Source organism: Siphateles boraxobius, unplaced genomic scaffold (assembly GCF_051911475.1).
Source record: "Siphateles boraxobius isolate OS27281-9 unplaced genomic scaffold, OSU_SipBor_1 9, whole genome shotgun sequence".
In the NCBI taxonomy this organism is placed as follows: Eukaryota; Metazoa; Chordata; class Actinopteri; order Cypriniformes; family Leuciscidae; genus Siphateles; species Siphateles boraxobius.
This window is the reverse complement of record NW_027509219.1, coordinates 2,661,619-2,686,898: the sequence shown is the minus strand read 5'-3', so window position 1 is coordinate 2,686,898 and position 25,280 is coordinate 2,661,619. Positions and strand designations below refer to the sequence as shown.

General features: G+C 41.0%; 3 protein-coding genes across 3 annotated transcripts in view; 2 read left to right on the top strand and 1 right to left on the bottom strand.

Annotated features, from left to right (window-relative positions):
* The window catches only part of naa35 (N-alpha-acetyltransferase 35, NatC auxiliary subunit), a 287,987-nt gene that overhangs the window by 24,466 nt on the left and 238,241 nt on the right, over positions 1–25,280 (top strand). The window lies entirely within an intron of this gene.
* rmi1 (RMI1, RecQ mediated genome instability 1, homolog (S. cerevisiae)) overlaps positions 1–25,280 on the top strand; it is a 362,517-nt gene that overhangs the window by 227,587 nt on the left and 109,650 nt on the right. The gene's annotated exons all lie outside the window — the stretch shown is intronic.
* Positions 1–25,280, bottom strand: part of frmd3 (FERM domain containing 3) — a 116,347-nt gene that overhangs the window by 18,878 nt on the left and 72,189 nt on the right. Inside the window, exons 7-13 of the mRNA XM_077223815.1 lie at positions 24,955–25,042; positions 24,738–24,826; positions 21,205–21,268; positions 11,672–11,760; positions 8,793–8,867; positions 8,570–8,638; positions 6,729–6,853 (exon numbers count right to left, since the gene is read on the bottom strand). Coding sequence (XP_077079930.1) covers positions 6,729–6,853; positions 8,570–8,638; positions 8,793–8,867; positions 11,672–11,760; positions 21,205–21,268; positions 24,738–24,826; positions 24,955–25,042 — 599 coding nt within the window. The remainder of the gene's footprint in view (positions 1–6,728; positions 6,854–8,569; positions 8,639–8,792; positions 8,868–11,671; positions 11,761–21,204; positions 21,269–24,737; positions 24,827–24,954; positions 25,043–25,280) is intronic.

Sequence of the window (25,280 nt, the reverse complement as noted above, 5' to 3'; positions counted from 1 at the left end):
TTCGTGAGATCCGTGGAGGGAGAGGAGGAAATAGAGGAACAATACCTGCCTGGTCGTCAGGGAAACAGTCAGCTGAACTTTGAGCACCTGGAAGATGGTCAAAGGCAGGAACTTCTACAATGCATCCCAGCCCAACTCTTTATGGAGACACCTGGCAGAACAAACGTTATCCACCATCACATCACTCTCAAAGATCCCAAACCCATTCGTCAGCCAATATACCGGGTCCCAGAAAGACTTCTGCCAGTTATGAAGGAGGAGTTGGAGACCATGCAGAGCCTTGATGTAATTGAACCTTCAACCAGTGAATGGAGCAATCCCATTGTCCTAGTGCCTAAGAAGGATGGCAGTCTCAGATTCTGTCTGGATTTCCGCAAGCTCAATAGTGTGAGCAAATTTGACCCGTATCCCATGCCAAGAGTGGATGAGGTAGTGGAGAGTCTTGGAAGAGCAAAGTATCTCACCACACTTGACCTCTGCAAGGGATATTGGCAGGTTCCACTAAGTTCGGAGAGCAAGGAGGTGACCGCATTTAAAACACCCTTTGGACATTTTCAGTTCCGTGTCCTTCCCTTTGGGCTTCACGGAGCTCCGGCTACTTTTCAAAGGATGATGGACCAGATCCTCCGGGGGACTGAGAAGTTTGCTGCAGCATACTTAGATGACATAATCATCTATAGCCAAACTTGGCAGGAGCATATGGGTCATCTGAAGGACGTGCTACTGAGAATTAAGAGTGCTGGTCTAACCATCCGCCCAGACAAGTGCACCCTAGCCAGGACTGAGACACAATACCTAGGGTATGTGCTGGGTCATGGAGTAATACGTCCACAGGTGGGGAAAGTGGAGGCCATCAAGAATGCAGAACGGCCAGTGACCAAGAAACAGGTCCGTTCTTTCCTTGGACTTGTGGGGTGGTACAGGCGTTTTATCCCCAACTTCTCTGAACGAGCCTTTACCCTAACTGATTTAACTAAAAAAGATAAGCCGAATAAAGTTGACTGGACTCAGGACTGTGAGATGGCTTTCCAGGACCTAAAGGACTCCTTATGCACAGAGCCTGTTTTACAGAGTCCCGACTTTAATAAGACTTTCACTGTACAGACCGATGCTTCTGAGCATGGCATTGGGGCTGTACTGCTTCAGGAAGGTCAAGGTCAGCTCCAACCGATTGCCTACATCAGCAGAAAGCTCCTTCCCCGTGAATCCAGGTATTCCACAGTTGAGAAGGAGTGTCTGGCAATTAAATGGGCATTGGACGCTTTACGGTACTACCTGGTGGGACGCAAATTCACACTTGAGACTGATCACAGGGCATTGGCCTGGTTGGGCCGTATGAGAGACACAAATGCTCGTATCACCAGATGGTTTTTAGCCATCCAACCATTTGACTTTGAAATTTTGTACAAAGCTGGATCACAAAATTGTACAGCAGATTACCTCTCTAGGACACCTCAGGTGTCTGAGGAAGGGGGGAGAAATGTCACAGGTTAACCTGGTGACTCTATAAACTTGGACTTACAAACATACACCCATTTCACTGATACTGTGCATTGCCGGCAATATTAACATCTGTGTACACATCAGGAAGGTGTTATGGATTTTTTGTTTTGTTCAGTCTAAAGTTTGTTACTGCTGTATTTTGTTATAATTTTCAACTCTTTATAGTTTTTCTTTAAGTTTGTCATTATTTTTCTAAAAGAACAGAATGCCAGAAACACACAATAATTCATATGATAATTACCTTTATTTTTCCACATATCTTCCACAAACCTTATTGCAGTTAAACTTCCCGGTTCACACTCTGTACAACCAAACCCACAATCCAGGTTAAACTGTTTTTTATAGTAACAGCCACATCACTTCCTGTGGAAGATACCATTTTGGTGGGATGTCAGAGGAGGGGGGAGTTAGAAACAGTTGTGTTTGCCATATAATTTGTTGTTAAACTCTTTCTCTGTTAATTTTTGTGGTTTTAGCTGTTTTGGAGGTTTAAGAGTTGTGTTGGGTGTTTATATTATTTAAATTGATTGGTACAAACGTTTTCGTTTGTACCTGTGGTTGGTATGCCCTATAGGCGGGGCTTCAGCCTATAAATAGGCTTGCTGGATGAAAGAATTTCAGTTCTGATTGTGAACTCAGAGAAATTGAATACTGAGCAGTGTTGTGAACATTGGGCCATTTGGTTTAGCCAAAATTAGCACATTGTTGCGGTTTTCTTTTCTTTTTGTACAGTTTTTATTTATTTTTGTTTTCTCCTGCACTGTAAATATTTTAGCACCTTCCAATAAAACACCATTTTGGATTTTGCATCAACTTTTTGTACAGCACGTCATTTCCCTTTTCCACTCCAACTGTTTGGCTTCCCTACAAGGATGTACAGGGAACTTCTGAGAAGGGCCAGTGTGACATTCAGTTGTCACCTTGTCGTCTCCTCTGGTAACTTGATCTTTAAGGGGCTTAGTATTGATGAACCAGCTTCAGGACTCCTCACATGGACTACCGGCTTTATCTCCCCAGACTCACGTGACTAAACCCTTACATGAAACACTCTGATCATGCTCCTCCTTCACTCTGTTCCGAATGATCGGAGTTTAAACAGCTAAGTGATTCAATTCAAGGACATCATTAAACCAGCAGCTTCTAACTCCGTAAGCATGTGTACTTGAATGTCATTGCTTTAATGCACACCTCTAACAGCACAAGCCCGAGCAGGCCTCTTATCTAATCACTGCTAACATGCTGTCTGCTGGGATATACACAAGTATTTTTAAAGCTCTGATTGGAGTCTCCACAGATAATAGCACCTCAATGGCTCACTTTAAACATTTCCCTTGAGAATGGGGGTGTTATACCTGGCAACAACGTCTATTATAAAGGTGAACTAGGTCAGTTTTTCATGCAAAGTATACAATGGGCAATACAAAAGTGGTCTTGGACTTTATAATAATACTTATTGCCGTGAAAAAAGCATCACGTGAGATTACATGTATTTATTTAGGCCGTTAGTCTACCAAAGCATTTTTTCTTAAGGCCAGCATATTTTTTTCCCAATTGTTTTCAATGGGAGTGCTGCATATTTAAAAACACCAGTAGTGTGACAAGGCGCTCCAAAAATCTATTTCAAGCTGTGCGCTGCACATTTGGTGCGCAGCGCTCATCACTGTAACTTGGGGGGTGGGATGAATACACCTACTGTTTGTACAACAACAACAGACGGAAAAAAGACAGAACGTCTTGGTTACGTATCTAACCCTCGTTCCCTGAGTGAGCTGTGGAATTTGCATGGCGTAACTCCGCCCCACCTCGTGGGTATAAAATGAGGACGCCGGCAACATGCAGGTATGTTTCTTCGCTGAGGAGCCGAGACTGAACTCAGGCGTTACCAGTGGTACAGCTGGAGTGGCAGGAAGATGTAACATCTCCGTTCCCTACTCAGGGAAGGAGGGTTACATACGTAACCGAGGCGTTCCCTTTCGTAGTCACTACGAGTTCCGTCGTGTCAACGAATGGGGTTACAGTCTAATGACGCCACCTTCTGCACTGTCTTCCAGTGACCTGCGTAAGTCTAAACTCCCTGTCATGAGACTAGCCCGGACGAGGAGTCCTACTTAACACAGGAATACCAAGGTACACTGGGAACCATATCTCAGAGGAAATATGCAGTCAGTGCCAACCCGAAGTGGGGGGGACTTAAGAATACACATATGAACCGGGAGGGGGCTGCATACGGAAAAAACACTGGGGTGTCCAGCCCGCAGGGTGAAATGTTTCAACCCCAAGGGTGGCAAGGTGGCTTGCCAAGGGAAATACACATGCTCATAGAGGCTTACTGTGGAAAAACACATGTGGGGGTCGCCCAGAAGGGGAACCATGCACATGGCGGCACCTGGCCAACGCGAAAGCTGCCGGTTGCAGAACTCTGGCATTGATGTCAACAGTGCTGGAGGAACTCAGGGCTTGTCGGGGAAGCTCACCTGAGGAAATATATTGTACGTATCCAGTCCGTGGAGTGGAATGGCGAGCAAGCGAAGACACCTGAGCAGATCCTAGTACCGGCTGGTTGAAGCGAGTACATGAGAGGACACTGGCTCCACTCGGAGATTGTAGAATCTGGCAAATGTGTTGGTTGTCGCCCAGCCTGCAGCTCTACAGATGTCTGTTAGCGAGGCGCCATGCGCTAGAGCCCAAGAGGAAGCCACACTCCGGGTGGAGTGAGCTTTCACACCGAGGGGGCATGGTCGACCTTGCTGCTGGTATGCCAAAGCAATGGCGTCCACTATCCAATGAGACAACCTTTGCTTGGAGAGACCCTTTCCCTTCAGCTTCCCACCATAACAGACAAAGAGTTGCTCAGAGGTCCTGAAATGCCGAGTTCTGTCAACGTAGGCAAGGTACTGGACAGAGCTGTGCCAAGGCTGGGTCTGCCTCCTCCAGGGGCAGCACTTGCAGGTTCGCCACCTGATCTCGAAAGGGAGTGGTGGGAACCTTGGGCATATATCCAGGCCGGGGTCTCAGAATCACGTGAGAAAAGGCTGACCCGAATTCCAGGCACGCTTTGTCAACGGACAATGCGTGAAGGTCCCCTACCCTCTTAATGGAGGCCAATGCAACCAGGAACGCTGTCTTAACTGACAGGAACTTAAGCTCCACTGATTGCAGAGGCTCATAGGGAGCACTCTGCAGGGCAGTTAAAACCACTGAGAGGTCCCAAGAGGTAGAGAGAGGAGGGCGAGGATGATTGAGTCTTCTCACTCCTCTCAGGAGCCTGATGATCAGGTCGTGCTTTCCCACGGACTTACCTTCGACTGCGTCGTGATGTGCGGCGATAGCAGCAATTAACATTTTCAGGTTGGAGGGAGAAAGCCTTTGCTCCAACCCGTCTTGCAGGAAGGAAAGCACGACACTGATCGGGCATTTTCTGGGGTCTTCTCGGTGAGAAGAGCACCAGTTGACGAAGAGGTTCCACTTCAACGCATAGGCATGTCTCGTGGACCATGCTCTAGCGGAAGTGATGGTAGCACTCTCCACGTGGAGTTTCCAAAGATCGGGACAAGGGTGCCATAGGGTGCTTTGGATGGGTGCTTAGTGAGAAGAAGCGCTCTGAGGACACAGTTGCATCGCAACAGAACAGCGGCCCCGTCGAGGGGAGGAAAGGCGGAGGAGGCCGTAAAACGATCACAGGAAGACAAGGGTGCCTTCCAGAACCTCGAGACCTCCTCATGCACGTCCGGGAAGAAAGGTATTGGGGTAGGATACCGACGGGGATCGGCGGCCGCACCCAAAAACCAATCATCCAGCCGCGAGAGCTCAGAACAGGGCGGAGGGTTCCACTCTATCCCAATGCTCATGTCGGCCTGGGAAATCATGGCCGTCATCTCGGGATCTGACTCGGGCAATGCTGGGACACCAGAAAGTGGCAGCACAGCTGAATCATCACTTCCCGAAGACTCATGCCCACCTTGTGATCCTGCGATGGACATAGCATCTTCTTCTGGAGCGCCAAAGGACACTCGCGGGACAGCCGAAGATGGGCCCGCCAGTGGCAATTGAACACTCGCGGGTGTGGGCCGAGGACGAATCGTTGGCGCTTTGTTCCACACCATCACCCTCAGGTCACCCTGGCCACCAGCTGAAGTATAGGGGGTAGATCGGGTGTGGATGAGGGGACTCTCCCTCTTACGAGGTCATCGAGTCTCAACCGTAATTATGGCGATGGTCATGTTCCCACAGAGAGAACATGAGTCATCCACAAGCGCTGCTTCAGCTTGATCAATGCCCAAACACGCAAAGCAGTGATTGTGCCCATCAGAATCAGACACAGTCCGACCGCAACCAGAAGTGCACGGGGGAGGCATCTTTAAAAAGGCACAGTTCAGCAGACAATGTGAACTCGCTGGAATCACCGTCACACCAACACCGGAGAGTCGCTCGTCTCGAAGAGGAAGTTGAGAGATTACTCAGAATTGACTGTGGAGTGAAGAATAAACTTGGCTCCGAAGCGGAAACATATCTGCATGTTGCCGGCGTCCTCCTTTTATACCCACGAGGTTGGGCGGAGTTACGCATTGCAAATTCCGCAGACCCATGGCATTTCTTTGCCATTGGTTTTGCACGTTTTGTAATCGAAGTCAAATTGTATTAACTCGAAATTAATAGGCTTTCTAAGCGAAACCCCATTCGTCGTCACGACAGAACTCGTAGTGACTACGAAAGGGAACAAAATCATTTAAAACAGAGGCCAGAGCAAGTACTTACCATTATGTTCACATTTTTATATTCAGAAACAATGAAATCAGATACTACAAACATTTCAATAAATATTTGTCCCTGGTTTTAATTGATCCAATACTTCTATATTTGTTTTTCTGGCTATCCATGGCATTCGTAACAATTTCCACGAGCTCAAAATTTCAAATGCATCGATTTTCCTTCTATCGGTCTTTCTCAATGTCCAACTCTCGCACCCAAAGATGAAGGTTCTGACTGATCTGTCTGCTTTTGATACGTCATTTCTTTCCTCTTCGCTATACCATCAAAATATATATTTTCTAGTATATTAATATGACCAGCTCACGTGAATGATCAACATTTTAATCATAATCATAAATTATCATAATAATTTGTTAGGTTTTTTAGTCATTTTCAAGTCAGGGGTCAAAGATTTTTAAAGTTGGAAAAAAGGTTTATCTTTAAGCTGTGTATGCATGCAGGTGTATTTGTGTTACCAATGTCTGCTGAGGAGTCTCTGTTTTCCCTGCTGGAGCTCAGTGCTGGTAGGAGAGGCTCCATGTTCATTATGAGCTGTTTATGACTGAGTGAAGTAAAGCTTCTGCTTTGGCCAAACTGAGATCTGAAACACCCACAGAAAATCAACATTTCATAAAACATAGTTTTTTAAATAAAAGAGTTTGATACTATACATGTCATGTTTAAAATACAAGGCATCATAAGCATCATAAGCCTAAGTAGATCGTAGAACCAGTTGCCACCATTAGTCTCTATGATTAACTTCTCAATGCTTTTGAGAAATGCAGGGCAGATCAGTCAGAAATCAACATAGCCAATTAACAAATAATAATATGTTTTATTGCTTTATTGCCATCACTTATTTCAAATATAACACTTGAGATTGTACTTAATTGTATTAAATTTACACTCGTATGTATTTAAAATCTTAAAAGTATATTTTTAAAATTGTACATGCAGATAGTACAATAGTATAACACTACTGAAATAAAAGACTACTTAAGTGTACTTAAAGAGAGAGTACACTTTTAAAAGGTGCACTTTGTAATAATGTCAAATTTACAGTTTTAGTTTCAAATCATAAAAATTTAATTTACAATTAAAGTTAAAGGGATACTTCACCCAAAAATGAAAATTCTGCCAGTAATTACTCACCCTCGTGTTGTTCCAACGCCGTAAGACCTTCGTTTTGATTAAATCTGAGAGCTGTATCACTCCTCCATAGGCTTCTAAGGGATTGAAACTTGCCGGCCCCGAAAAGTTATTAAAGACATCGTTAAAATAGTCCATTTAAATAGACTTTATTTCACCTATTTACTTCCTTCTCTGTGGGCCTCGAGTGAGTTCACGTATTGTAATAGCGTAAGCTTCTGTGTTGTACGTCACACGTAGGCTCACTATTGGCCGACACTGGTCATGTGTGTGATGCGTGTGACGTACAACACAGAAGCACTACGCTATTACACTACGTGAATGCACTCGAGGCCCACAGAGAAGGAAATGAATAGTTGAAGTAAAGTCGTTATTTTAGGGGGGTTTTTCGCACAAAAAGTATTCTCGTCGCTTGATAAACTTAAGATTGAGCCACTGTAGTCACTTGGACTATTTTACCGATGTCTTTAATAACTTTTCGGGGCCGGCAAGTCTCAGTCCCTTAGAAGCAAGGAGTGATCCAGCTCTCAAATTTAATCAAAAATATCTTAATTTGTGTTCCGAAGTTGAACGAAAGTCTTACGGGGTTGGAACAACATGAGGGTGAGTAATTACTGACAGAATTTTCATTTTTGGGTGAACTATCCCTTAAATAGTTTAAATATACCAAATTGCAAGTTTATCATTACAAATGTATGATTACAAATTTATTTAAAATTACTTATTAATTATTAAATACATGTTAATACATTTTCATTTAATTGCAAATAACATGCAATTGAATGTCCAAAAACAATATATTTAATTCGAACTGAAGTAATATTATTTCTAAATGAAGTGCTAAATTTAAAAAAAAAAAAATCCACTAGGGAAAAGAAGTCATTACATACATAAGTCTCAAAAACACCGTATCCAAAATATAATTTGTTTAATTGTGAGGGTCAGCGTGAGGATGGAAAATGGTCAAAGAAAGCGTGGATTATACAGTAAGTGGACATTATACAACAACAAAAAAGGCTAAGTGTATATTATGACACTTTAGAACCATATAAAAAGCCCGATACCCATAAGCTTCTAACCCACAAACAGTATGTCTGAGTGTCATCAAGATACATTCTAGATACAGTAAGAAAAGTGGTTGTAAGATATATTGAAAATGGATCCTGACCTGTGTACAACAGGAGGTTCTCTCTGAATCTTTGAACTGGCTTCAATCACTTCTTTAGCCACCCGACCACTGAAATCAAACCAGAAACAATCATTTGATCCACTTAAATAATGTGAAATAAAATGACACATAAGTAAGATGAAAATAGTCATATTAGCATGTCTGACATGATTTACTTTAAACAGGTAAGCGGTTAATAGCACATGCAGCCAAATCTTCTCACCTGTAGCGAAATCGGCTTCCCTTGAAAAATATACTGCTGCTGGACACAGTCTTTATCTGACTTGACTTTGCACATCTAAATCACATGAATCAGAGAAATGCAATAACATTTAGTTATGACTGAAATCGCGTTGCTTATATAAATATTATTTATTACAACTATATTCTCCTTAAGTTGAGACCTTTATACTGTCTTAAAACCTATTTTTGTAGTTTGGCCTTTGCGTTAGAGCAATGAAAATGGTGTTAATGCATCTTATTGAATGTATATATGTGGTGTGAAAGTATGTATTATTTTTGGTAACACTTTATTTGATAGTCCACTTTAGACATTCTACTAGCTATAAGTAACTTTGTAAAATGTCAGCTAACTCTCATTAAAGTATTAGTAAAGTGTCTGCCTGATATCTGCTAACACTTTATTTTGATGCTCCTCAACTGATATTCTACTGACTATGAGTAACATTGAAACTACACTGAACAAAATTATAAATGCAACACTTTTGTTTTTGCCCACCTTTTTCATGAGCTGAACTCAAAGATCTAAGACTTTTTCTATGTACACAAAAGGCCTATTTCTATCAGATATTGTTCACAAATCTGTCTAAATCTGTGTTAGTGAGCACTTCTGAATCAACAATCGGTTTGCATAACCAAAGAATTTCTGCACAAACTGTCAGAAATCGTCTCAGGGAAGCTCATCTGCATGCTCGTCGTCCTCATCGGGGTCTCGACCTGACTGCAGTTCGTCGTCTTGAACCGACTTGAGTGGGCAAATGCTCATATTCGATGGCGTCTGGCACTTTGGAGAGTTGTTCTCTTCATGGATGAATCCCGGTTTTCACTGTACAACTGCACATTTTAGAGTGGCCTTTTATTGTGGCCAGCCTAAGGCACACCTGTGCAATAATCATGCTGTCTAATCAGCATCTTGACATGCCACACCTGTATCTCGGCAAAGGAGAAGTGCTCACTAACACAGATATAGACAGATCTGAGAACAAAATTTGAGAGTAATAGACCTTTTGTGTACATAGAAAAAGTCGTAGATCATGAGTTCAGCTCATGAAAAATGGGGGCAAAAACGAAAGTGTTGCGTTTATAATTTTGTCCCGTATACATGTTAACATATTGTTCTAACCAAAACCTAACAGTCTACTAATACTCGAACGAAAGTTAGTTGAAATGTATTGCAAATTAATGAGAGTTAGCAGACATGTTGTTGCAAATATACTTATAGTTAGCAGAATTTTTAAATTGTAAAGCACTTCAGACTTTCTGTTTTTAAATGTACTTTACAAATAAATGTGTATTGCATTTTATTGTAATTGGTGTATCTTTGTTACCAGCTTATCTTACATTGCATGTCCTGTAAGCAGGACCATATGGAGTCTGTGCCTGCTGTTTCTTCCAGCTAACAGACTGCAGTATTCTCATTTCCATTAAACAGTTTTTGCTATATATAAATCCATTCAGCATAATTCAGCAGATTTTCTAGCAGATAATCAGTGTAGAAAGTGTTCTGATACGGTGTGGCCTGATGAGCAGTGAGAGCAGCATGAGAGCAGTTTGTCATTGAGTGACTGATGTGTGTGTTGTTAATATGAAGAAAGGGATAACGGCCAGTGTCCTGGTATGTGCAGGCCTGCTGTCATTAAAGCTCTTAATTAAAGGGCTTTCTACAGTAATGTGACACCACTCACACACAGTAACCAGAGACAGAGAAAGAGACAGAGGCACTTATATCAGGGTCATTCTCAGGAAGCGGCGCCGTTCGTGTGCTGTGTTTGTCCTCATGACCTCATACTGATATAATCAACAGGATCTAGAACTTAGTCACATTATATGCTAAATCTATTTTCAAAAATGTATATTTATAGGTTTCATTGAATTTTAACTTGTGATTTCACAATGTATTTTTTTCCCTAAAATGTTTTATGCACTTTCTGTTCAACTCTGTTATGTTGTGACATTCTTTAAAAAAATTTTCATGAGGAGTGAAATCATGAAAAACAAACCAAGGTAAGTTTAAATTACATTCCATATTTCATTAAGTAACTTACATTGTCACAGTAGTCCATCAAAGTGAAACATTTTTATTAAAAATATCACTAAAATAATAACTGTAAATTATGTGGTGTACTATATCAGACATTTTTTTCACTGATCCAAAAACTCCAAAATATTTTGTATTTAACAGGGTTGGCACAAAAAAAGAGAAAAGTCATGGGTTAATACATATACATACATACATGCATACATTTAATTATTTTAGCATAACATTAGTACTATTTTATGAGATTTTCTTTTAAAATGTTTTTTTAAAAAGTCTCTTATGCTACAGTAAAACCAGTAATATTGTAAAAAATAAAAAAAATGCTTGTTAAATAATTGTTTTAATTTTGAATATATTTAAAAATGTAAATTATTCCTGTGATTCAAAGCTGAATTTTCAGCATCATCATTACTCCAGTCTTCATTGTCACATGATCCTTCAGAAATCATTATAATATGATGATGATTTGCTGCTCAAGAATTTTTTCTAATATTATCAATTTTGAAATTTAAAGTTATGCTGCTTAATATTTTTATGGAAACATTTTTTCCAGGATTGTTTGATGAACAGAAAGTAAAAAAAAAAACAAAACTTTGAATGGTGCTGTGTAAAAACACCAAACCACGAGCAAATGCTAAAGAGACACACATACAAAGTGTGAAGAAGAAAGAGAGAGAGTGAGAGAGAGAGAGAGAGAGAGAGAGAGAGAGAGAGAGAGAGAGAGAGAGAGAGAGAGAGAGAGAGAGAGAGAGAGAGAGAGAGAGAGAGAGAGAGAGAGAGAGAGAGAGAGAGAGAGAGAGAGAGAGAGAAAGGGCGTCTCTCACTTGTAAAATGCCTGATTTTCCACAGCACATTTCCACAGATGTTTACAGGCTGCTGGTGTGGAGGTGTGGAATGTCAGAACCAGTTTCTTCTGCAGAGAGATGAAAAGACAGAATGAATGACTGAAGCATGGAATCTTAGCAAAGGTGACAACAATCAACTTAAGTGAACGGGGAGGTAAAAGGACATAAAAAGATCTATAAATTACACGGAAATGGAATCTGAGCACAATGTCATAAATAATGAGAGCTGAACAAAATGCTGACCCAAATCTGTGTGCATGTTAGTGAGAGTGATGGCCGCTGAGTGCAGGACGGCTTTACCGGGAAGAGTGCAGGGAACATGAGAGTGTGGATCAATATAACGTCATAACGGCACAGTCGGTTAACCGGTTAGCAGCACATTGACTGGAACGAACACAATGTACACTACAATTATTAACCTTCATTTACACTAAAGATACTGCAAAATGTTTTACAAGGATATATATTAGTGTAATAAAGGAGTAAGTCACAAGAAGCTGTGCATTATCATGATTTTACAAAGATTGTGGGTTAGTCAAAACAAATAATGAAAGTCTCAAATGACCAATAAATAATTGTATTTATTATGATTAATAATCACAATAAACTATTCTCATAAGTAATATAGCTGCGAGCAGCAATTATTGGGGTTCAAGCGCTTTAAGTCCTTTAAGCAAATTTGTAAAAAGGTATTATGTTTTATTTAGCAAATACGTAACCACTTAGATCATGCATGGAAAATACCATTTACTGTACAGCCAACACAGGCAATTTACTAAGGAAATATAGTAGTTTTAAAGCTTTAGAACAGTTATCGAGGTTGAGCCAAAAAACACTAGTTCGGAAATGTAGATTCTTAAATGAATGAATGATTGAGGCATTTATATAGCACTTTTATATGTACTACTGTACACCCAAAGCGCTTTACAATCATATCAGGGGATCTCTCCTCAAACACCACCAGTGTGCAGCATCCACTTGGGTGATGCGACGGCAGCCACAGTACAAAAAACAAATGCTATACTTTTTCACATACAGTTTACTTTTTTTTTTTAACAGCTCCATATAATAACATATTAGATATGACTGCTAAACAGAGACCGGAAACTACTGAAGATGGAAAATGTGAGCGCTGTGTGATCAGGCATCAGTTTTTTTGACCAAAGGTGGAACCTTTTCATTATTTTCTAAACTAATTTGAGACTCTAATGGAGCTGAAATTACTAGGGATGCACCAATAGGATTTTTAGATGGGTACCCCAAATCTGATACCGATTTTGACAAACATTTATTAAATAATCTTTAATATTTAACATACAGTTCCATTGACAATGCTGGTCAGAGGCAAAGTTGCTCAGAGTGAGTTCTACCATATGGTATGAATGTCACAGGTATGTGCGAAAAATCATGTGATATATCCCACTAAACACTGGACGTCGGATAGACGTGCAGATCATGTCTTTATTGGGTCCGTTGGTCCATGACCAATTCTGGACATCTATTCGATGTCCAAACTAGGTCCACTATTTGGACGTCCAACCATGACCCAACTTGGACGTCATGTTGACGTTCAACATTTGACCGTTGAACTGGGTCATTTTTTTGGACCTCATTTGGGCGTCTATTACAGGTGCAGGAAATTTACATGATTGATATGCAATATTTTTTTTATTTACAAATATCAACATTGTTGTTATCAACATGATTAATACATATGAATACAGATTATTTATAATTATTTAAGATAGTTTTATTGTGTAATCCTGTAGCTCAAACAGTACAGCTTTGGCACTTGTGTAACGGCCACCTAGTGCAACGCCTAGATCATGGGTTCGATTCCCAGAGAAAGCAGGAATGTAAATGTGTAATGCAGTGTAAGTCACTGTGGATAAAAGCATCTGCCAAATGCATAAATGTAAATAGATGGTACAGAAAACATCCTTTAAAAACGTCCTCTACCCTTTTGAAACATGGGACTACAGTTATAGAAGTTATAGAAGATACTAAATTTGATGTTGAAAAGACGTCCACAAACGACCACATTTAGTCCCACCGACGTCAATATTAGACGTGCAAAAGACGTCGAATAAAGACGTCGCCTGGCTTTACAAAACAACCCCTTCAGTGGACCGAAATTGGACGTCCAAAAATTACATAGAAAAGACGTCACTCTGACGTCACATTGCGCAGTAGGATAATTCTTTATGCATGTCAAAAAAGCGAAGGCGGAATCTTAGTGACCTCAAACATTTGAACGGTAGTTTATGCAATAGCTAATGAAAATGCGTTTCACATCATAAATGTTCCTATATTGTGTTTTATCACCACTAGACTGCTGCATTAACTGCTCAGGAGGACATGAACTGGTTGGTAATGATAATTATATGTTAGATGAATCATCATTCATGTCATTCATGAATCATCATCATCAGTGCTATAATGAAAACGTATAGCGGAATTGGTTTTCTTCTGGATCGATATGCATCAGATTCCCGGTTCTCTCATTAACACGATGAGATTACAGAGGAGTGAATGTGCTAATCTGGCAACCGAACTATGTGACACCCTGAGCCCGTCAAATATATGTGCTGGATTATAAAACCAGGTCTGAAGCGGAGGTGAATATGTATGTGTTAGGCCAGTGTGACAGAGATATATGAGGTCTTAAAAAGTGCTGTGAAAAACAGAACTGTCAGGAGAATAAGTTCCATTAACCCTACGCGTGTGTAATCTGAGCCGGGGATCAATAGATGGAGTACTAAGCAAAACAGTGAATCCAGGCAGAAATCGATACAAACCACTTCCAGGCCGTTTAGCATCAAACTGCCGCCCCCTGCAATTCATTGCTGTACGCTCAGACTGAGCTTAGAGTCACGTCATAAAAACAAAACTAAATGTCAGAGCGCTCAGAGAGATCTGAATTTGATAGTCAACTACTCATTTGAGCTTCGAGTGGGAATCCTGCAGTAAACTAACTGTGATTACAAACTGTGTTCTCAGAGTACCCTCAGGTGGTATAGCACAAACCTAAAATTAACACTAAAAGATGCTAAAAATACAAAAAAGATTTATTTAAATTGTTATTTTTTCAAGTTTCATTTCTAATGGCTGATTTATTATAATAAATCTTTATAGATATATAAGCGTTAGGGTTATGTTGATTTGTCATGGACTCTTAGTTTGCTTTTTCTTGTTTCCTGTGTTTTTGTTCCTGTTTCCTTTTTTTTCATATGTTTCCCACCAATCATTTGTTACAATGGTTACCGATTATATTCACCTCCCCCTCCTCATTATTTCCTTTTTATTTATTAAGCCATCAGTTTGATTCTAGTTTTGGTAACACTTTATTTTGATGGCTTTAGACATTTTACTATCTATAAGTAACTTTGCAACTACATGTCAACAAACTCTCATTAGAGTATTAGTAGACTGCTTAATATCTGCTAACACTTTAGCTTAATATTCTGATTGTTCCAATCCAATCTGACTTCCCAGACCTATAATGCTGCCTGAATCATAATCATACACTGTTTGTTCGTTGGCCAGAGGAGAACTTTTCTCCAGAGCGGCTAAATATATAAATTAACTAAATTAATAACTTTTTAACAACACAAATGAAACATCACTGAACTTACTTAAGCTGGACTGTGATGCTATTTTCTTCTCGAAACAAACTTTGTTGCATTATTTTCCTGTTATCTCTGTAAAGCTGCTTTGAAACAATCTGTATTGTAAAAAGCGCTATATAAATAAATGTGACTTGACTTGACTTTATTTTGATGCTCCCCAAACAGACATTCTACTGCCTATAAGTAACTTTGCAATTACATGTCAACTTATTCTACTAACCCTAACCTAACAGTCTACTAATACTCTAATGAGAGGTAGTTGGCATGTAGTTGCACAGTTACTTATAGTTAGCAGAATGTCTAAAGTGGACCATTGAAATAAAGTGTAACTAAAGCGTAACCCTAGTTTTTGTCCAGTATTGTCTTTGCCACTGTTTGTAAAGCTGTTGTGTTTGTTCCTATTATCCTGGATTATCGTCTTTGTTTTGGTTTTTGATCAAAACATTTAATACAGCTGTGATTATATCCACCTCGCCTGCACGTAACAATAAGACATGTGGATTGCCCACATTTTTACATTTCAATGAAAAACCTGTGTGAAGAGACTGTAAAAAAAAAAAAAAAAAAAAGTATATATATATATTTATTTTTTAGCCACAATGTAAAAAAATAATAATGTAACAAATGGTAATGCCATGTTGGTAGATTAGCACCTGTAGAATTTCCTTTTGTTGAAAGTCCAGATAAAAGTAAAAAGCTACTATTTTGTTTAGATCCATGTCCGAGGCAGTTCACAAGCGCATTTCTTTACACACACACACACACACACACACACACACACACACACACACACACACACACACACACACACACACACACACACACACACACACACACACACACACACACACACACACACACACACACACACACACACACACACACACACACACACACACACACACACACACACAAAACTTCTACGGAAGACTATGATTCTCGTAATTTTTGATTATTTTTTTTTAAGCCGGTTCAGGGCTTCTGTAGAAAAGACTGTAAAAATTATAAAAATAAACACTTTTTAATTGATTAATTATAAGTTACTTTCAGGGTTATGTTAGATTGTGCCTGTGTTTCTTGTTTCCTTGCAGTTTAGCCTTGTTAATACCCTTGTTAGTTTCCTTGGTTTCTGATTATTACACCTTTGTCTCATATAGTCCCATTGTTTGTTTTTGTGTATATATACTTCCTGTTTTGTCAAGTCAAGTCACCTTTTTTTATAAATCGCTTTATACAATACCGATTGTTTCAAAGCAGATTTACAGTGATAACAGTAAAATGATTCAATGATGCAAACAGTTCATTTGTGCTGTACAGTAGACCTAAAAGAAAAGAGTGTCATTGTTCACCTGAGGTCAATTTAGTGTTGATTCAGTTAAGTGGTAAAGAACATCAATTGTAAAATTAGTTAGCAGTTCTGCAGAAAAACAGTAATGTCGTAATCCAGTTCAGTTCAGTTCTCATCCAATAGTATCAGTGTAGTCAAGTCAATAATATTGTTGAATATGAAGTGTCCCCAACTTAGCAAGCCAGAGGCGACAGTTAGGCTACACACGTTAATAATTTATTAAAATGAAAAGGAACTCTGTCCAAAATTTTTGGGAATAATACTCAGTACTTAAATGTATAATTACAGTCTAACAAAAACATCTTAAAATAAAGTGTAACCATAAAAACTTATAATTTTGTAATTATAAATGTTAAACACAATGCTAGGATGCTCTAGGTGGTGTCACAGTGTCTGGTTTGTGTTCCCTGGGTTTCCACTAGAGGTCCTCTTCCACCACGGTGTCCTTCACTCAGACTACATTTCCCATCATCCTGTTTGTCACTCATTGATTATTGCACACAGCTGTTTCCCGTCACCTTGTTAGTATCTGTGTGTATGTATATCCTGTCTGTTTCTCTGTTAGTTGTCGAGTCCTTGTTTTATGTCACTACACTTTGGAGGTCTGTCTTGTTTCGTTTCTGGACTGCTTTATGGATTTTGAACCTTTGCCTGGCTGACGATGACTATGGATTACCCCAATTAATAAACTGCACTTGGATCTACCTTATGTGTGCGTGTCGTGACAGAAGGACTCGACAATGTATGGATCCAGCAGCACGGGGCCCAACAGATCTTTATTTTATTATTTTACCATGGCGGCCCGGAGGACTGAGGAGATCATAGCCGCTGGGTTCGTGCAAGAGGTGGTAAATTCTCCCGAGCCCCCTACCATCGGACACGGACCGTCTTTTGAAGTAACCCGTCTGGCTAGGTTTTCTGGAACCCGTGGAGGTCGCAGGAGAGGAGGTGCTAGAAGTGAGCCCTGGCACCACTCTCCGCTTCGGTCCCTCTTCGACCCTGGGCTGGTGATGTCCAGCCCAGAGATCCATCCGCTGCTGAGTCCGTCAAGCCCAGAGCCTGCACATCGCCATCAGAAATGGCGGAGAAGGGGGACGACCTCCAGCCCCCCCAAGAACCCGGAGGTCGTGACCGAGCAGCCCGCTGTATTCCCGGAGGACCCGACTTCCAGCCCAGAGCCTCCCTGCTGGTCCCGTCCATCCCGACTTCCAGCCCAGAGCCCTCACCGCTGGTCCCGTCCAGCCCAGCACCTTCTCGCAGTCGGGGACGGAGGAGGAGGACTTCCTGCGTCCCGCAATGCCCGGAGGTCCTTTCTTAGCCTCCTGTCAGCCCAGAGGCCATTTCCATAGTCCTTGCCCAGCAGGCGCCACCCAAGCTCCTGGCCCTGCCGGCACCACCCATTCCACCCATCAAGGCCAATACTGCCCAGCCTGAGCCAGTGTCTGTTCCTGTGCCTGAGCCGTTGTCTGTGCCTGAGCCGGTGTCTGTTCCTCAGCCGGGTTCTGTTCCTGAGCCAGGGTCTGTTCCTGTTCCACCACCATGGCCGCCCGAAGGGTCATCACCACCATGGCCGCCCGAAGGGTCATCACCGCCATGGTCGCCCCGAAGGGTCATCACCGCCATGGCCGCCCGAAGGGTTTTCCCGCCCTGGCCGCTCGAAGGGTCTTACCCGCCCTGGCCGCCCGAAGGGTCATCGCCGCCCGAAGGGTCATCACCGCCCTGGCCGCCCGAAGGGTCATCACCGCCTGGCCGCCCGAAGGGTCATCACCGCCCTGGCCGCCCGAAGGACTGTCGTCTGCTCCGCCCTGGCCGCCCGATGGACTGTCTTCTAAGCCCTGGCCGCCCGATGGACTGTCTTATCCGCCCTGGCCGCCCGATGGACACTCTGTTTTGCCCTGGCCGTTGGCTAAGCCATCACCCCTTGTTCCTGTTCCCCTTCATGGACCTGGCCCCTCATCCCTCCCCCTGGTCCTCCACCATTCCACCTCCCTCCTGGACTCTTGTTTTTCTTTTGTTCTGAGGAGCATCTGGTAGCTGCTCCTTAGAGTGGGGGTAATGTCACGTTGTCTGGTTTGTGTTCCCTGGGTTTCCACTAGAGGTCCTCTTCCACCACGGTGTCCTTCACTCAGACATTTCCCATCATCCTGTTTGTCACTCATTGATTATTGCACACAGCTGTTTCCCCTCACCTTGTTAGTATCTGTGTGTATATATATCCTGTCTGTTTCTCTGTTAGTTGTCGAGTCCTTGTTTTATGTCACTACACTTTGGAGGTCTGTCTTGTTTTGTTTCTGGACTGCTTTATGGATTTTGAACCTTTGCCTGGCTGACGATGACTATGGATTAGCCCAATTAATAAACTGCACTTGGATCTACCTTTTGTGTGCGTGTCGTGACAGGTGGTTGCATAATATAGAGTTCACCCCTAGTCTTTATAATATTCAGTGTAATATTACATGTTGTAATATTATGTTATAATATTACAATGTGAGTCTATGTGATTTTTTGCTAACTTTATTGTCCAAAAGCAAAAAACAAAACAAAAAAAACGTAATAGCACAAATCTCCTCAATAAGCCACAGGTATTATTATTATTCATGTCAGTGCTGGACGAGCTCTTTAAGGTCTGGTTAAATGCCTGACTCGAAGTATGAGCAATAAAACAAAAATCATTCTGTGAGATTTGAGTAGCAGAACAGGTCAGCCATTGCTCAACCTCTCAGGATAGTGAACAGTCTGCACTTCTGAGTGGAATAGTGCATATCACAGACAGACTTGTGCATGTGTGAAACACAGTCACATGTCCAGTATAAGTAAACACACACACACACACACACACACACACACACCTGTTTGAGTGCGTGTGAACATGCAGATAGGCAGACTTCCAGCATACAATGGTTCTTACTGTTCACACATACAGTATCAACCTAGAAACTTTCAGACTTGCATGTGTGATGAACCAGACAGGCGATGACATGGTATACAGAGTTAACACACACAGGTTTAGACATCGAACAACACTTCAGTTTCATACCCATCATATAATATGCATAACTTCAGAAGCAACCTAACAAATGTAATACTTTTAAACAAATGGTTTTCGTCTTTTTGACTCCAGGGCCTAATAACTTTTGCAATTTAATGGATAAGAATTATAAGGATTTTTAAAAACATGTACCACTGTTTATCCCTCAAAAAAAATAAAATAAAGCTTTTAGGAATTCTTTTTTATTTGCTAGCATTAACATAACTAATTCTATGAGATTATTCTGAATTGTGGACAGTATCATTGCTTAAATTTAATTTTTTTTAAACATTCCATTCTTCCATTCACAACATTTATTAAAAATATTTATATAATATCTAATACTAAACGTAAATAAATACATTTAGGTAAATCACCTATTACTTTTTATAGCTTAATAAAATGATGTATCTGCCACACAAAATAATTACTTTTATCACGGAAATTCAAAATTAATCATTTTAATTAGAAAATCCAGTGAAATACTTGATAATTATGATGTTTATCACAGTTATGCAGTCCTGACAGTGTTGCTCATGAAATTCGTATGAATACTCTATGTTGGGCACTACAACTAAAGTCTGATTTAAATCAGGACAGATATGTGGATGAGGAACTGTAAGGCTGTATAATAATAATTCATAAGTTAATCAATGGCCATGATGTATATGTTTACTCACCAGCAATGGAAAAGTTCACACAGAGAAAAGAAGACAGAAGCACATGTAAAACTAGATTTAAAGCGTGACACAAACAGTACGACAGGCACAGGAAGCTGAATAAAGGCCCATTCCACCAAGGATGATATAACTATATTAGCGGCCACACCAACGGCTGCTAATTTTTGGTTTATTATGAGTGCGTGCTGTAGTTACGTCATCAGCCGCTTTAAATGCTCAAGTTTTTTAAAGTCTCATGTATTGTATGAAAAGTATTATGCTTTTTATTATTCATCAGCTAGTGGAAAAAAAATTATTCTGAAAGTTAATTTCAATGATATTGTTCCTCTGTGCAGTTATCGTTATAGATGTGGTGTAGGCTCTATTATTATATAATTACAATGACTTTTTTAAAAAATTTTATACTTATAGTTATCCTTATAATTGTTGTCCTTGGTGTGAATGGGCCTTAAATCTGTTCTAATCGGAAATCTGTGTGAAAATGTTGAGGTGAAAGAGCCATTTAATAGGTTTTATTATGTATAAATCTTAAATAAAATCTTTTCAGCTATGTATAATGAAGAATAGGGACATAAGAATGTTAATAAATATATAAAAGACAATGCGAGTGAGTTTATCTAAGATCATAAATCAATGTAAGATAACATAAGATTGTGTTTATAACATCCTCCTCATAATGTAATGCACAGCATTGAAAAAAAAAAGCCAGAATGGTTTTAAGTCAAAGTAAATTGGCGTTGCATGGTGGTTAAATGCATTATGAACCATATGATTACACTGAACATGAGCTTTAAAAGAAAAACAGTTTACAAGATAATATTTCCTACCTCTCTTTGCACACCAATAACATAGAATGTTTTCCCTTCAAACTTAAATTTGCTGACATCTGCCCTGCAAGAGTGAGACATACAAATTAAATGTTACAAGGGAAGTGAGACGTTCAATGCAAAAACTTCATGTCAACAGTGAGACATAAGAGAGAGAGAGAGATTAATAGACATATAAAACTCTTCAAACGTCTAGGCTTGAGTGCATTTATCTGCTTGTTGACTGTGGGCTGGTGTTAACAACACTACAAAACCTTATGTCATAGATCATGAGCACTCACAGAACACTCATTGATCAGCTGATGTATACACCATCTGATCGACTGGTCTTACATAATGTCTGTGAGTCAGCGCTCACAGGCTTTAAATTGTCTGTTGGGAAACAGTTTGGTTTTCAAGCTCACAGGCTGATTTTGAGGATGAACAGCTCCTAGTCGCAGTTCAATATGCAAAGTTCATGGCAACACATCTTTGAAAGATATTCAAGTTGCAAGATATCCTTAAGCACTAAATAAATTCCGCTTTGTTTCTGTTCACACCAACGATGATAACTACAACAATAACCATAACTATAGTTTTAATAATTCTTAGCATTTAAAATGGCAGTCAGTGAAACTGCAGCGCATCCTTATAATAAACATATAATATCAAGTATAATATCAAATATAATATCAAGTATGGTTATACCACACTCAGATAGGCAAACAGTATGCATGTTACCGGCCATTGTTTTAATCTACTCGCATCAAATTCATAATACATTTTTATGGACGTAATGGACATTATTTAGCGCAGTGCTGAACATCGCAATGCCGGGTTTGTCTACGCTGCCGTCTGGATTAAGATACGGAGCAAAGACTGTGCAGCGAGTTGTGTTGACAGAGTTTTAGTTTTTAAGAAGAAAACATTTCAGAATAATGACATGGAATTCATTCATGAATTTGTGTGAATAACACACGGCATCCGTCTATGTACGAGCACATGCGCACTTTGGTCAGAGCGGTAATAATGTGATTAAGGTGTTTACATACCTGTTCACTGAGATTAAAATCAGCATACGCCACATTGTTTAATGGGATTATGTTTACTACGATTATGAGCTTAATCACATTAGTTTGATCAAAGTATTGGGTTAATAATCGCATTATGAGCACTTATTGACGATAATGACACCATACCATGAACAGAAATATCTGAGGGCTTAAATACACAGAGATGATCATTAAAGGGACAAGAAACAGGTGCGGAACTTAATTAGAAACTATGGCAACAAACTAGAAATAAGAATTAGGCCAAAAAAACAGGGAAAACCATGAAAACTAAACTAAAGAGAACCTGACCATGACCTTACACTCCAGCAGAGGAAGGAGGGAGGGGTTCTGGAGACAATAGAGGGAGGAGCTAGGGCAGAGATGGTAGGAGCCGGAGGATGACCCAGATCAGAGCCAGGACGAAGGCCCATAGCAATACTGATGGAGGGAGGAGCCAAGATGGAGCCAGGAGCCCCAAGTGAGTTGAAGTTGTGATAAGAGACCCAGGAGTAATCAATGAGACGTGATCCCAGGGTGAAGCTGAAGACCTGGGGGGCCAAGGTGGAAACACAGATGTGCATTATTGAGGTGGCGGCGTGGGCTTGGCAGACTTGTCAGAGTCAGTGCTACCAAAGGATAATGGTGGAACCGGAGGGAAGGAGGAGCCTGGCTGAGCCAGAAGGGTGAAGGGTCACAGCACAGCAGGAGATCCGCAAGTCCAAACCAGAACCAGAGTGACAAAAGACCAAGGAGAGCCAGAGGGACGAAAGAACCCGGTTGAACGTGAGGGATGACAGGCCAAGGTGGAGTCGATGGGTCGGAGGGCTGAGATGAAGTCCGGGGCTCGGAGGCTTGAGATGGAGCTGAGGGCGGAACTGGACCAAGGTGGAACTGATGTCTGGAAAGCCCAAGGTGGATCCAAACAGCTAGGCGGAACCACAGAAGGAGGAGCTGAAGGGAGAACGTGGAAGCAAGGCCTAGGAACCGGAGGTATAGGTAGAGGAAGAGGGAGAGGGAGGCTGCAGGACCATCCATGTCGAAGGATACTTGGAGCTGGGCAGGGCCAACGGTGATGAAGCTAATGACAATGAATATAACTTGGGACTGGACTGAACCATCTGAGACGAAGATGACTTGGAACTGGGCTGAACCAGCAGAGATGAAGATGACTTGGAACTGGATTGAACCAGCAGATTCAAAGACATTTTGGGACTAGACAGGACCAGCAGAGACTGGAGACCTTGAAACATTTCATTATCCAACTCATCAAATGATAATTCCTTGGGAACCCACTTCATTGATTGCCTCTCAGTGACGGGAGTGTGGATGGGGCTCCAATCCATCCCCTCAATGGAAACTAATATTTTCTCAATGATGGATGCTGTTTCCAGCTCACGCACCTGTTTAGACTCTGTATTAGGCTCGGGCTCCAGGACAAAGTGGCCTCTGGAAATCGCTCTGGCTCTATCTTCGTAGCGCGATACGGCATGGCTGAAGGCTGGCTGGGATCTGGGTCCGGAGTGGGGCTGGCGATGCCTTCATCAGCGAGGCAGACAGTGAATAGTGAATTAGTCTGGCAAGTACCCACTCCACATATTCGGCAAAACTCCCTCAAGGACCTTCCATGGGCAGGCGTGTCTTGGACCACTTGTTGAGGCTGGTGTGATATAAAACTGCAGAGCGAGTGGTCCAGATATTGAGTCAGGCACGGCTAAGAAATCCCTTGTGTGGTCCTCGAGGGAACGATCCTCTTGTTCAAGGATAAGCAGGTGTACAGCTGGAATATCCATTCCTTTTTCCCCTTTAAATCCTTTATTCTGTCATGGTTGCATGCAGCGAGTCGAATAAAGATGATGCGTGATTGTGAATGCACAAATAAATACACTTTTAATAAACACCAGAGAAAGAGAAACACACTACACTTAAACATTGACATTCTTTAAATTTGGGTGGATTCTGATTGGCTGATGTTTTTATCATTCATTTATTCATTCATTCATTCATTCATTCATTCATTCTATCAAATTTTTCTGAAAGTGATTCCAACTATATTGTTCCTCAGTTGCGTTATTGTTATAGTTGTGATGTGGACGCCTCTATTCTCAAAGAATTAGAACGAAAGAAACTTTACAGTGAGAGTTATCATTATGGTTATTATCCTTGGTGTGAACAGTGGGAACTGAGAACTGTAAGAAAAAACTGGAAAGTGTACACTAGACTTTTTGCAGGTGAAATCCAGTCAATTCAATAGGAATACACGTGATTGGGAATTTTACAACAGATGGATTCGCCACGTTGACCAAAAGAAAGCTTTTTGTTTTAAAAGTGGCTTCTGTGTGAGCTGTGCTTCATACATCACTACACAACTGACAATAGACAATGGACCTTTTTGAAATTTTTGTGACCACACCTTACACTAAACTACACTGAGTAGGATGAGGTGGAGATGGAGAGTGAATCTGAGAGTGCAGCTAATGATAAGATGTTTTTTTTTAAAGTTACCATTTTAAAAGATGTATCCTCTTATTTCCCTGGAAAACTACAAACCCTCTTGCAGTGAATCCCAGGAAAGCTGTGGATCCTGTGAAATCCTGAAACAAATTAAATCAAAGAACAGATTTTTGATGTTTTAGCTATATATATTGTATACTTAATACTAGATATGTGCTAGATGCAGTATATAATAGATATTTAGTAAGTTTCTGAGGCGAGTCAGTACCTTGCACGGGTGTGGGTCCACTCCATATGTGTCTAGTGTGTAGGCCCTCTGAAGAAGGTTTAACTCGGCGAGTGCAGGACACTGTCCCCTACAGAAACAATGTAAGATTACAATCTAAGATCTCCAAGTACATAAACCCCTGGTTCCCTTTCGTTGTCACTCTGAGTTACGTCGGATGACGACGAATGGGGTTTCGCTTAGAAAGCCTATCAACTTCGAGTATTACAAAACGAGCCAATGGCAAAGAAATGCCATGGGTCTGTGGAATTTGCATAGCGTATCTCCGCCCTACCTCGTGGGTATAAAAGGAATACGCTGCCAACATG